Below are 13,489 nucleotides of genomic sequence, written 5' to 3'. Positions count from 1 at the left end.
TGCGACTGCCACCTGAGCGCCGTATTATTGTATGTCTTTTTTTTTCCTTTATCATTTTTCTCTCAAGTTTTATACTTGGAACAATTTGCTGTTTGAATTTTATATATCTTCTATTTATGTATGGATGGTAATGATAGTCTTATCAAAGTTACTTTTTTAACGAATGACTTCCGTCGGACTGTGCTACTGTTGTTGGCGCGAAAGACTATTTATTTATTTACTCCATACAACTGAAAACAGATTTGTACTGTTTGTTCGATTAAAACAGGCTTGTAACTTTTTTTATTGTCTGCGAATGACTACCTACATGAAAATGACATACATTTTAACGTTTGTAAACAGGAACCAGGGTTTATTTAGGTGGCATAATGCCAGTGACTGCTACTGACGCGAACGGAAACGACGCTAATCCAGCGGAATACAAGGATAAGGCAAGTCAAAGCATGTTCAAAAATGCCCACACAACAATAGAATTCTTCATTTCTATTGTCCATAAATAAGGACACAAGCATTTATAAAATCTCTGAACTGATTTTTAATTGTTTTTTTTCTCCAAACATTACATGGAATCTCAATAATGATACAGTATATATACATACACATCAGTGTATATCTTTACCTAAAAAGTAGAGTCATCAGACAATGAGACTGTGCGTTTTCAAGACAGGGTTACATTTTGGACGTTTTTTACATTTTCTGTGTGTTACTGGAATAATCCACAATTTCCGGGTGACATGTCGGGGGGGTTTTGGGTTCGGAAAACGGGGGCAGTGTGTTGAGCTGCCAGGGTGAGAAGATGGCAGGGCGGAAGGGGAGCAGCGGTATCTTCCTTCGGAAGAAGCAGCAGCAGTGCAAATTAAACGTTGACCACGTTGTCTGTTCTAGCTAACACATCAAAAATGGCAAACAGCACCTCGGTGTGAACCCAGAGTCAGTCTCTCTTTTTTGAGCTGGGATCATAACATGTACGGATAAACTCGTATTCCTGAAAAGTAATAGAACGTGGAAAAAAAAAAAAGACATACTGTTAAGATACATTGACAGAAATGCCGCTCTTGAACCATCTTGGATGTGTGCACGTGCTAAACTCTTTGAGAGTCGCTCCTGGGTGAAACCTTGACTATCATTCAATTACAGATCTTTGGTACGGACCCGAGAGGTGATCCATTTAAAAAATAGTTTCAACAAAATCTTAAGAGACACATCCAGGATTTTGAAAGGTTGAATCGATGTACGAGGCGAGCATACGCTGGAATTGTTATCCAGTTTGGAAGTGGTAAACTTGTGGACCAGGCGAGTGGCTTCTAAGGGATCTCCCTCATAAAGCGAGGGGGAGTGGGATCCCTTAGGTCCAAGTGGGAATCAGGGAGCACTGAAGGACGTGAAGTGGTGATGCTTCTGGCGGTCTTGGTGGACCGAGTCCTTTTTTTTTTCAGGGTCTACATCATCCCCAGCTGCATTAGCGTGTTGGCGTACGCCATGGGCTTGACATTCGGATGAGGCTGGAAGTGAGGAAGAAACCGTTTATACAATTGTTAACCGCTACTTTGTATTCACACTGAGTCTAATTCTGCACGATACTCACCACAGCAGTGAACTGGTGGAACTCTGGCTTGAGATCGGATCCCCTGAGGTGGATGAAAGCTCCTTTGTTTCCCATCTGGTCACTAGGGGACGGCAGAAGACCAATCGTTATCGACCCGTGGCGCTCGGTCATCCAAAACGGGGTAGAGGGGCTACTCACCAGTAGTTGGGTGCCGAGAAGACTGTGATGCACTTTCCTGAGTGAGTGACCTCGTAGCCCTCCGCCTTGACTTCGTGACTTCGGATGATGAAATCCAGCTTGTTCTGATCCAGGAAGCGCTCGGTCACGTCGGGCCCGAACTGGCAGCTCACGCCTCGCTTGCTGACGGATCGGCCGCTCTGCATCAAACACAGGCGTTGAGAACATTCTTTCTGGAGGTTATTGAAATAGGCTCATGAGGTTCTAGGGCAGCGCCGACCTGAGGCTGGGGGTCCGACCAGAGGAGGTCACACATGGGACCTGTGAGACAGACACGAGGGGGAGAAAAAAAAAAAAATCCATTAATTATAAACCCAAAACATTTAGGTCGAATAAATATATTGCTTATCATTGTTCATTTTTTCAAAATAACACACAGGCTGACTGTACCCGAGTCTGGAGGCTGTCTGTTCCTCTCGATCTTCCTGAGGTCCTCCAACGTGACGCCGTCTTCACTGAACAGCCCACCGTGCATCACCTGAGGTACAACAAAACCAGATATTGACTGTAAAACACTTTATTGAACAAATAGCAGATTTTAGCATAGCGTGTTTTAGCAACACACACAGCGGCTCTCCCTACCAGTATTTTGCTGTTGATGCACTGCGCGAGCGGCAGCCACTGGAAAACCTCGCTGAACAGCTGGAACATCTGCGCCGTGTACTTGGCTTTCACCTCACCCTCAAAGCCGTACATCTGGTTCATGTTGTCCGTCTCGTGGTTACCTACAGATCGGCCATCTTAGGTTATCGCCGCAGAAGGCCAAATGGGCCGACGCTGGTGTTTCCGCCCTAACGCTCACCTCGAAGCAGGTGAAAATTGTCGGGGAAAAGCAGCTTGAAGCCAAACAGGGTGAGGATCACCTCCACGGAGAAAGAGCCGCGATCCACAAAGTCACCATTGAACAGCTGATTTCAAAAGTTAAGAAAAGGTTACAAGATTTGAAGTTGCAAAAATTGCTATCAATGCTAATCTTTAGCGCGTCAATGGCATTTCTCATTCATATTTGCATTAAGCTAGCGGGCCAGTCCGAAGCCAGGTTCTTTGTTTTAACCACATAAATATCGACTGTAAACACTAAAAGGATACGTAAGGATTGCTCTCCGACGGCAGGCCGTTCAACTCGAAAATGTTGAGGAGATCGTAGTACTGCCCGTGCGTGTCGCCACAAATGGTTATTTTTTCCGCCTGTTGGAAAGAAAAGAAGAATCGAGAAAGAATTTACTTATTTGATCACGGGGCAAAAATGGACAAACAAGTATTTACATTCACAACGATGGTGGACAATTTAGACCCTTCAGTCACCTTAAGAAACTTAAAAATGACATTCTCACCTCTTGTAATGTGACTTCAACGAGACTTGGTAGTTTGGATAGAAGGTCTTTCACTTGCACTAAAATCTGCAAGAGACAAATCGTTCATTGCACGTCTGCTCGTCTCTACCTGTGTTTTCTTGTGTGAGCAACGCCTTACCTGATACGCGCATTTTCTGTGCAATTTCTTCTGCTCCTTGAACCAGTCCATCATTTCCTTCATGAACGTCAACGTGACCTCGCCCTCCTCCAGTTTGGGGCCCGTGTAGTCGTCCTCGATGGCTGCGACGCGAGAGGTGCATCATTTCAGAACAAGCACGACACTCTTTTGGATGGGGTATGTAATTTGAATTTACGTAAAAAAAAAAAAAGTAAATAAATGTGCTTTGCACACTCATTTTTGCCACTTACTCATGCTTTCAATGTCCAGCGAGTCGACGACTGACTTTTTGATCTCGTCGCTGGCGATGGCTCTCTCGAAGGCCTTCTGCTTGACGATCTTATTACATTCCTGGTACTTCATTTTGGCGTCCTTGTCGTTCGGTCGAACGCGCACTACCTGTCGTCACACGACGCATTTAAAAGTTGATCTCGTTTGACTTTATCGCAGTATTGACACCCACCCGAATTTGAATACTTTAAAACTCAACCGCTTGATCAAGTTAACTATTCATCAAGATATTTCTTCAAAGACACGCAGAGTGCCTCAATGAGGGATTACTTGCATTACTCTTAAAGGAAGCCACGACACCGACACTCGCACGCTCGACACTTTGGCATCGCGACAGGATTAGCTCGTAATCCCTCTTTCAAAATGTGGAGATTAGATGAGTGTCGACCCGGCAAGGTCTTTCGGGTTTCCTTCTCTTCAGCCCACCTTACCGTCTCGTAGTCCTTGAGCGCTGCCTTGAATTTGCCCAGTGCCATGTTGGAGGTGGCCCGGCGGTAATAGCCTTTGATATAGTTCTTGTCAATATCCAGGGCCTTGGTCGCATCCGCCAAGGCGTAGCCGTAGCACTCGGTGCGCAGGTACGCCAGGCTGCGGTTGCTGTAGTAGATGGCATTGGATGGATTGAGGTCCAAGGCCTCGGAGTAGAACTTGATTGCATTTTCATAGTCTTTATCTGCATATTCAAACACAAACATTCTCAGTTAAGCAGGTCATGGTTATAGGTACAGGTTGTTAAATCTGACAATCCTGCAAAGTAATACAGTTGTCATTTTATGGAAATCAAAGAGTGTTGTTGCTCAAAGTCTTTTTTTTTTTTCTCAGAGAACAAAAAGACATTTTCATTCAAGGAATAAAATCCTTTTTTTTTTTTTGTAAAAAAAAAAGTATTTTCCAGAATAAAAAGCAATATTTTATATTAGTTACTCGCTAATTAAAATCTGACTATTACCTTGTTGAACATATACATAAATACGACTCTATTAGATTATTAAAAAAACTTTAATGTCATAACATGACGCCTTTTTACCCCTTCAAAAATGAGCAATTATTCTACTTGTACTGCATTTACTGTGTTCAATTGGCCTTTGGTAAAGATAATGATAATAATATTGGCGAGGAGAGAATGCCGTTGATCACATGATGATTCCGCTGATTTCACGGGAATATTTCTCGCAACTTCTACGCACGGCAAGTAACGTCAATTGTGTCTTGCAAAATCTTGCAAAACAATCGATCGTGTAGTTAAACTAACGAATCGGGGTCAAAGTGACTGTGAAGTGAACTTGACTTGCACGGGACAATGACTCACGCGGTTTAAGACGAAGTTAGCCAGAGCTAGCCGAGTGGGCTAAGCGCTTTCAGGAGCCCAATGAATGGGCTTCACGCGTTAGCCTGCCTCGCTAGCCTAGCATTACATTGACGTAGGGCTGTGATCTGCGCCGTTTAAAAGGCATCGTTAACCCCCTCGACGCGATCGGTGGGGACGCTCTTGTCTGCGTTCGGCCGCCGAAGCGAGGCAACAACTTGACAGCGCTGCCTGCTCACCTTTAAAGTATTTATTGGCCTTCTCCTTGAGTAGCTCGGCATCGTTTACTCCCTCCGCCATCTTCTTCACGCTGCCGTATTCTGACGCATGCGCCATTGACGGACTGTCGCAAAGGTCGCAAAGTTGCTCGTGGTCGAGCCTAACGAAATTTTATCTTCTAATGGATTTATTTTGATTGAACAAGTCAAAATATATTCAAAAACACAACTTCTTAACTAAAACTACAAGTAACAATGTTCGCCAACATTACATAGAAAACAAAACGCCAAACGACGTAAGTATTATTGCCATTGTAATTTTAAGATAACGTCTATGTTAAATATTATTTATGGCATGACATTGAACGAAAAACCTAAGTCCTGTTGTATTTCCCGTTATTAGCCTTCAGGGAGCACTACTGACATGGACACTTGCCATTAGTTCACTCAATTTCAGAAAGAATGTGAAACATCGCTGAGAATATACAAAAAAGAAAAAAGAAAAAAAAGACTAAACAACGACTCTCAAAAGGAGGGAACTGGTATTGTATTCGTTTATTTTTCGATTGCCCATTCAATTACATTTTAGATGTATATTTTGCTACTAACCAGTAGGGAGCACTATAGACATTCACGAGCTCCTGAGGTTTCAAAGGTCAGTTGTTTTCTTTCCAAAGTTTGTGTGTGTGTGTGTGTGTGTGTGTTGATTGATAGGCCCAGTGGACCGTGTGACAACCTAAAACCAAAACCAGCATTCCCCAACTTTAATTGAGCAAAGCACGAATTTTACATTACAAACGTCTCATGCCACACCACCAAACAAAAATGTCATCAAAGATATACAACACTGTACTAAAAAAATTGAGGATCAATCTCCTCATTGTCTACTTTTTCCCCCCAGGCATATAGATACATTATTATTTTTCTATAAATCACAATTGTCAGACCAATTAAGTGTAATTGGATCATAAAACAGTGGTTGGGAATCACTGAACTAAACGCAGTATCCTGTATGTGATATATGCTCAGAGTCAACCATGTAAAATGTTCTAGAAAAGTTCTAAGCATATCATTTACTCACATTATTAATTACGAGGGAATATGTGGCTTGAAGTGGTGTGAAATGACGCATTCAGAACAACAAAAGAACAAGGCTGAGAACAACAACCAAAACGACTTCTTCACACATAACTTTTTATTTTGGTCTTCTTCCAGGTGCCTCCAGGCGTGAGGATGTTGCTCGAGATGTTTCCTGCCATCTGGGCACAGCAGGTGACCTCCGGCCTCCGCAGATGTCAAAGTGAAGAAGACAAACAAAGCGCAGGTGCGCATCCACACGAATGCAGGCACACATACACTATTTACAAAAGATCAGGGGGTATTGGGCTTTCGGGTGTAATGTCAGGATGAAGCTAAAATTCACTTGAACCCTTTACAGGTGAATTTAATTCATCACAAAAGTACTTGGACAGCCTTGTTTCCACCGACAGAGAAGTTCAAATTAAGTTCAACCTTCAGTATTGTTCGTTCATCCTGAAATCTCACCAGAAAGGCCAAAATCCTTAATGTTGTGTACACAGGCACATATACGAGACACTGTCGCCTTAAAATAAGCCTTTTGCCAAAAACATAACGCAAGCTCAAGCAGAGAGTCTCGCTTTTCCGCGCCAGAGCCCCGCTGGACAGACTAATGAGAGTGGCGCCCCGGGAAGAAAAAGGCCACTTTTGATTTAAAAGTTTGTGGCTTACTTTGTTAACGAGGAGCCCATGAAAAGTTTCATAAATTACTGTGACGTGGACGAGTACGGCCCAGTCGGCTCTCCTCGCTCTGACTCACAAAGCAAATCCCGCAGTCGAGAGTAAGAGGCCCGGCAGCCAGGTGAGTCACTCCCCGGTGACCCCCCGGTGAACACTTACTAACCCCACCGTGTGAGTTCACTAACTTTCCCCTCAGCCAGAAAAGCGATGACTCGTGTCTCCTTCCGAGTCATATAACCAGAGGTGGCAAAAGTACTCTCACTCTGAAACTAAGTACAAACTAAATATTTATATAAATATAATAAATATTTTAAAAAGACCCAAGTATGAGCAGTAGTCTGTCTGTAAAAGAGGTGAGGGTTAGGCACAAGTTTTTCTTTTTTTCTTGATGACGTCACAAATTGCGCTTATCTGTGGCCATTTCTGGAACTACAGTTTCAGACTTTGGCGACTGGGATGTCCCCAGAGGACTGGATATTATTTTCTGTCCCACTAAATTAAGCTTCCATGCTTTCTACATTTCATTCATTTGAAGAGGAAAAATTGATTTTACAAACCGGTAAATTGAGTTTCACGCTCGGTCACGGGACAAATCATACTACAAAAGTCAAGGCACCGCCGTATTGGTTACTTCCCACCACTTAAAACAGCATAACAGGGCTCCTGTCTATTTTACTCGCGTGTATATATAAATAGACGAAGGTGGGACAGGAGCTGACGTGAGCGCCCGCCCTACGCAAGAGTAAACGCAGACGGTGAGTGGGAGGGAATCTGGCAAGCCGGGTTAGTAGAGGAGGAAGATCGCTCTCCTCTCTGGAGCCTCTGGGGGGTCCTGAAAAAGTTAAACAAACATAAAGGGAGCGAGCGAACACGGAGACAGACGAAGGTCGCCGGGAATCCGAGTGACATTCCTTGGCCACCGGCCAGCGAAGGATGAGGCCGAAAGGATCCAGGGCGGTATATGTTACATAGGCCCGACGCGGACCTCTGCGCTATTTAAGACCGCAGCCCAATGGTGTTTTCTCTTCAACCCCCCCCCCCCCGGGGCGATTTTTCAGCGGCTTCCTCTTCTGAGCTGAAAGATAAGATGAATTTGCCCAAAGTTTACATACTTGAGCGATCCCGACTTATCTTATCACCCGGTTATGCAATCTCAAAAAACCATACAGCAGCCGTTATCAACACTTGCGTGTGTTATCCGTCTTGTTTTTTTTTTTTTTTATATATCTTTCTCACTGAAACATTCAAAATATGCGGCCACTTATATAAACCGTGGACGTTTTACGATTCAGCAAACTAGATCGTAAAGAAAGTTTTGTGATGAATATTTTCACAATTTGGGAAATGTGTCATTTCCTTTGTAGTCTTCTAGACATGCATGTTGACTCAGGAGCAGTTCATTAGTAATTTTTCTGGAAATCCCATCTCACCGCCATGGCTACCAAATAATAAACCGAATAGCCAGCTAACATTTTAATTATGTCGGGTATTATTGTTGAGTCTCGTCTGATCAAGTAGGTCACCAGTGAGAGCTTCAGCTTTGAAATGTAAACCATGTGTTGGCCCCCTCCAGTGGGCAGGACTTTAGAAACTAAATTTAACATAAATTAGGAAGAACGTTTATCGTCTTCCCCGTGTGCTATTTCCTCCTCTATCTCAGACGTTGGGTTCCTGCAGAAGTCTGCATTTTTAGGTCCCCCTTTGAGTCATAAATGAATCCATGCGGCCAACCTCCTGTTGATCAGTAAATCAACATCCTGAGGTGACACATTGCACGCTGAGCCGGGGGGGGCAGAGCACGGAAATTTCATGTAAGAGGAAAATGAAATGTGGCGCATTACCTGCCCTGAGAAGTCTGCTGCTGCACCTTTTTTTTTTTTTTTAATAACCTTTCCACATTCAGAACTGTTTTTTAAAGCCAGTTAAAGAAAGCAGAATTTTATTTCGTTCCATGTTTTTATGGCCGAATGTTGTAAGTAATAAAATGGCTAATTAAAGATGGAGGAGGTGATAAAAATAGATGACCAATTTTAGTTGTACTAAGTTCATTTTGTTTCCCATGTCAATCACTTTTTTTGATTCTTTTATCACAAACAATTTTTTTTTAGGTTGCGTTACCTGACATATTTCGGCATGTACTTCCGCCTTCATCAGAGTGATAAAAGAACCCAAAAAAGTGATGACCAATTTTAATATATAGTTTTATAAACAGTACAGCAAATAATACGGGTAAAAAAATTAAGGTCATGGCTCAGTTCGTATGGAGTAAAGAAAGGTACCGGGACTACATTTTATTCAAGTATACAAAAAATACAAGGTTGTAAAATGAGCAAAATAATTGTGTAGAAATAAAACACACACGAAGGGTTGGGGGGGGGGGGGGGGGTGAGTCAGCCCCTCTGTCACAGAGTGGCCTTGTTATAACGAAAGGTAGAAAATGGCAGATAATTAAAGCAAATAAAAAGTAATTGCCCAGGGAAGTGAAAGCGGCCCAGATTCCTCATAAATTAAATTAAGATGGAAAACAATCCTGCCAAATGAGATCAGTTCCAAGCCCGCGCTTGTGGTTATTAGCATAATCAACCACTTTATATTTCCAAGCCTTTTTATTTTACATTTACTTTTTAGTGTGCCTATGTCATCTCTCAGGATTTTTATTTGATTTTTTTTCCCCCCCTCATCTCCTCTTTGCTTCCTTCCCGGCCAGTCACATTCTCACAGACCTCGTGCCGCTCGTCGTCTCCGTCTCGTTGTCATCGCGAGCTTTTCATGTGTGCACGCGAGGACGCATCATCTGATGCACACCCCAAACAGGAAATGAGAAACTCAAGCAAATATGCGTGAGAATGGAACATACATGAGAAGAAGTTTGTTTGTTTTTTTTCTTTCTGAATATTATTTTTTTTCCATCCAATTAAATTCACACTCTCGCATCCGTCACCACGGAGCCGCGTTTTTTTTTTTTTTGCGAGGGGTTGTCGAAACAGCTCACTTGGAGTCAGACAGGCCGCTTGGGTGTTTACTTGCCACCACGCCGCATAGTCGTACCAAAGTGCCAGACGGGCAACCGGTTAGAGCGGGAATCCCTCGGGATTACCCTTCAAAGCGACAGTGGCGCGCCGGCGGCGGGGTCTTTCATCTGCCCTTGCGGTCGACCTCTTCGCACGCCGTGTTGTTGTAGCGCGTTTGTTTTACTCGCTAGCATTGCACGCACGGTCTGAGCTTTCCCACAGAGACGACCACTAGTATCAACCATGAGTCACGATGTGTGACTCCACTAGGTTGTATTTTTTTGGGGTCTATAATTTAGCCGAGACTCAGGTGAGTCTTGAGCTCGGACCGGCATCCCAAAGTCTTAAGTTCTGTGGGTTACCGCCACCTTCTTCCCACCAGCGCTAATGCTTCAAAAAATATTAGCCAACTGTCCAAAATTGTTGTCATGGCAACCGATGTGTGACAAGGCGAGTGAAGCGTGACAAATACGTTATCTTTTTGTTTTGTATGCCAGCTGTATGGCACAAATGCAGCTACTGCAAATATCCAGTTTCACACTGACAAACCATCCAGGATGTGGTGGTGCAGTGTGTGTGTGTGTCTGTGTGTGTTGGTGTGTTAGAGGCGGGGGGGGGGGGGTTTCCTCTTCCTGTTGTGTTACTGTTGGACTTTCCTGTCAGTTAGTATTAACTACTAATAGCGCTTTGGGTGCCTCCCAGACGCTCCTAAAAGATACTTCTCTTTTTTTTTTTTTCTCTCTTAATCTCCAGTCAGTTTGATTCCTTCCAGCGCTGTCTTAGATCACATCCTGTGCACTTGGGTGGCCAGCAATGGAGATGAGAGAGCAGGTACACGAGAAGAACACGTGTTCATCAGATGCGACGTGATTGTTTCCTCGCTCGTCTCATCGAGCGTGCGGGAAAGATGAGCCGTTTGTCGCGGAGGTCTTTTTGTCACGAAGAATTCGGGTGACTTCTCACATCTGCGGGAGATGAAGTCGACTGACTCCTTTTCATCAGATTACCGCTTTTGACTTTGTAAACTCAATTGTGGCCACTCCCCCCCCTTGTTTATTTAGACAGCGAGCGCCAAAGTGCTGCCCGGCGGCGTTACCAAGATGGCTGCCAAATGGCGGGCTTGCGCCAAACATCATCTTGAATTAACTTGACCGCATCGTTTAGAGAGATGTTTGATTTAAAGTGGGGATGGGCGAGGCTTTGGTCTCCAGGGCCGCATTTGGCTTAAAAAAAACACAAAGAGCGGCCAGGCCAGTCATGAACTAAATACAGAGCGCCGACCACTAAATCTGAACTTTATGACGGCCGCCCTAAATCGCTCACGTTAGAACGAGAACACGGTTGATTTGGAACGATTGATTAACTCGAAAAGGTCAAGAACGGAATTAGTTCATCCATCCGTTATCTAATCCGGCCGGATTTAGCGCCATGTTAAATTTAAACTTAGTAAAATGTGGCGCAAACGTCGCATTTTTACTCGCTCCGTTGCACACCTATAAAGCGAACGTTAAGCCGCGATGGAATTTGTTGTCGTTCGTCCTTCGGATTCGAAGATCACCATTGACTTTAATCTAGAATAGCGCCAAGAGGAATAACTTCATTTCCCCTTGTGGCGTCCCGATCACAGGAAGTGGGGCGTAGAAGGATGACTCAGTGCGTGTACTTTGACCTCCAACGCCCACGACAACACCCTGACGCCCCCCACCCTTCTGTAATTAACTGACTTCCCCCCCCCCCCCCCCCCCCCCCCCGTCTGAATCTCTTGATGCGCGACCTCGGAGGAGAACGCGTCCAGGGATTATGGGCCCTGATGACTCATAGTGACGTCCCCCCCTCCGCCCTTTCTCTGGCAGAGTGAGGAACAGGGGGTCCCGAATCCCCATCGCTTATTGCAAAATTTGGGGTGGTGGGTTTAGACATTGAGAAACACACATGCGGCTTCAAAGTGTAGTGGAAGGAGGAATGTGGTGTCGATTTGGGAATTCAAAGCTAGCAGGAAGAAGAGTGTGTGTGGGGGGGGGGGGAGCTGAAGTAAACCCCTGCCGAGTCTTGTTTTGCTTTTTAGTTTTATTCCCTAGAACCTACCATCAACTACTTGCTCCAAAACTCTGCTCTTTGTGAAACACCTTAAGATCCCCTCAAGATGGCACCAAAGCAAGTAAAAGTAGTATCGGTGTCAAGGAAGTCTTTTATGATCTTTGTCTATCCACACATGCTCTCCAACCAAAGATCTCGAGTGGACCTGTCACTCGTTGAGGATTTGTTCCAGATATGCCGCCCTTAAAGTCTTAAAGATGCTTCTCTCTTTGTATTGTTTTGCCCGTTGCCCCGGTTACCGGTAGGGCCGCTACCAAGTCCAGACTCGTGTCCATATATCATCATCAATCACTTGGAGTCTCATCCGAGGACGGCTTGAGTCGGATCCCACTTTGGGCCCTCTGAGAGCGGAGGATGTGAAGATCCAGATGTAATTGGTACCTTCTCCATTTCTCTCTCACCCCCGACCGAGTGAGTCAGAGCAGTTTGTTTTAAAAGCACTCAGGCATACTTTCCCTTTGTACGTCTTTCTCTTTGAAGAGTTTCTCCTTCTTGTGTTTTTAACACCGACAGCGATGATCAAGGCAAAAGTCGATTTTCGGACAGGAACATTAAACCCGTATGCGAAGTGTCTCCAGGGCGCATCCGTGTGTGGTCTTTGGGTTCCATCTCACCCTCATTGAAGTTCTCTGCCCCCATGGCCTGCCGCGGTTCAAAACTCCCAATGATGCCTTCAAAGAGCTGCCGAGCTTCTTGGGGCAAAAGACGTTTGTGAGAAAACTCAAAAGAATAGAAATGCGATAGAGGTAAAGTGCAGGTGTGAGCTACATCAATCACGGTAATGACAATAAACTCAAGCTAAAAAAGAAAAAATACACGCACCTGCCATAATATTAGAATCACATTGTTTGGCAATTCTCTGTCAAACATTTGGAGTCTTCTCCTGACCATCTGGGAATGGAGGCGCCGAGCAAATTATTATTGTGTTGTTTTGAAGCGAGCTCAAAGCATTCTGGGCAACATGAATGATGCCGCGTTTTTTTTTTTTTTGTTAGCCACCTGTAGCATCAATAGCCACGGGCAAGCAGCTGTATGCAGCAAGACATCAAAGTGTCTTTCGAAGGTTGAACGCGAGCGACTCCACGCCGCTTAGCTCGGGCATCCAACAGGATCCTGGCTAAAGTGCCGTTCCACTCGTTCATCATGTCCAGTCACCAGTGGTGACACAACACCCGCTTAACTGGGATGACGTGGAAACACTCGAGATTTAAGTGTGTCCCCCTGATGTTCTCCACATGCTAGGTGTCAGCAGTTTTTCAAGCACCCCTCATCAAAAGCCAGGAAACGGCTTCTGAGAAACGAAGCGATGCCTTCGAGGATGAGCCCACTTGTGTTCGGCTGCCCTCCGGGAGCTTTCCATTTACACCGTGACAGATTTACACGATCCTCTTCACGTTGCCACACTTAGTCATCTCACGGGAGAGCTGCAGTACAAGTTCAATGTTGTCGTTACCCAAGAAGCCCCGCCTCCTTAAAAAAAACTGCTTGTTGTGGTTTGTTAATGATGCCTTCTTTTCCTTGTAACATTCCAATTACATCTACCCTGCCAAGG

At 44.5% G+C, this 13,489-nt stretch overlaps 2 protein-coding genes across 13 annotated transcripts in view; one reads left to right on the top strand and one right to left on the bottom strand.

Moving 5' to 3' along the window:
• The first annotated feature begins 11 nt into the window (after nucleotides 1-11).
• LOC147054050 (cyclin-dependent kinase-like 1) overlaps nucleotides 12-13,489 on the top strand; it is a 26,023-nt gene continuing 12,545 nt past the window's right edge. For 2 of the 12 annotated variants that reach the window (XM_085916831.1, XM_085916819.1), the window contains exons 1-7: nucleotides 12-29; nucleotides 343-1,508; nucleotides 1,591-1,785; nucleotides 1,858-1,962; nucleotides 2,163-2,266; nucleotides 3,303-3,433; nucleotides 6,287-6,395. The gene's annotated coding sequence lies outside the window, so the exon portion shown is untranslated. Of the gene's footprint in view, nucleotides 30-342; nucleotides 1,509-1,590; nucleotides 1,786-1,857; nucleotides 1,963-2,162; nucleotides 2,267-2,514; nucleotides 2,715-3,302; nucleotides 3,434-4,952; nucleotides 6,396-13,489 lie in introns of those variants that run through there. The other 10 variants (XM_085916832.1, XM_085916829.1, XM_085916820.1 and 7 more) reach the window with 9 other exon arrangements.
• On the bottom strand, nucleotides 512-5,245 carry ppp5c (protein phosphatase 5, catalytic subunit). Its single transcript, XM_085916818.1, has 13 exons — nucleotides 5,093-5,245; nucleotides 3,979-4,220; nucleotides 3,508-3,655; nucleotides 3,257-3,378; nucleotides 3,118-3,183; nucleotides 2,873-2,971; nucleotides 2,586-2,691; nucleotides 2,366-2,508; nucleotides 2,174-2,261; nucleotides 2,004-2,044; nucleotides 1,745-1,923; nucleotides 1,586-1,667; nucleotides 512-1,502 (listed from the first exon to the last, which is right to left on the bottom strand). Exons 1-13 carry the CDS (start codon nucleotides 5,187-5,189, stop codon nucleotides 1,440-1,442), a joined length of 1,476 nt encoding a protein of 491 aa, XP_085772944.1. The 5' UTR covers nucleotides 5,190-5,245; the 3' UTR covers nucleotides 512-1,439.

The sequence above is a fragment of the Syngnathus leptorhynchus genome, chromosome 7, assembly GCF_054491065.1.
Source record: "Syngnathus leptorhynchus isolate UIUO chromosome 7, UIUO_Slep, whole genome shotgun sequence".
Lineage (NCBI taxonomy): Eukaryota > Metazoa > Chordata > Actinopteri > Syngnathiformes > Syngnathidae > Syngnathus > Syngnathus leptorhynchus.
This window is presented reverse-complemented; position numbering and strand designations above follow the sequence as displayed.

What these genes read in the sequence shown, in the direction of transcription:
- ppp5c (XM_085916818.1), bottom strand. Translation starts at nt 5,189, where the DNA reads ATGGCGCATGCGTCAGAATACGGCAGCGTGAAGAAGATGGCGGAGGGA. An exon ending in GGCCAATAAATACTTTAAAG is followed by an intron (nt 4,221 to 5,092) that starts GTGAGCAGGCAG and finishes TTGAATATGCAG; the next exon opens with ATAAAGACTATGAAAATGCA. An exon ending in GCTGGACATTGAAAGCATGA is followed by an intron (nt 3,379 to 3,507) that starts GTAAGTGGCAAA and finishes CTCGCGTCGCAG; the next exon opens with CCATCGAGGACGACTACACG.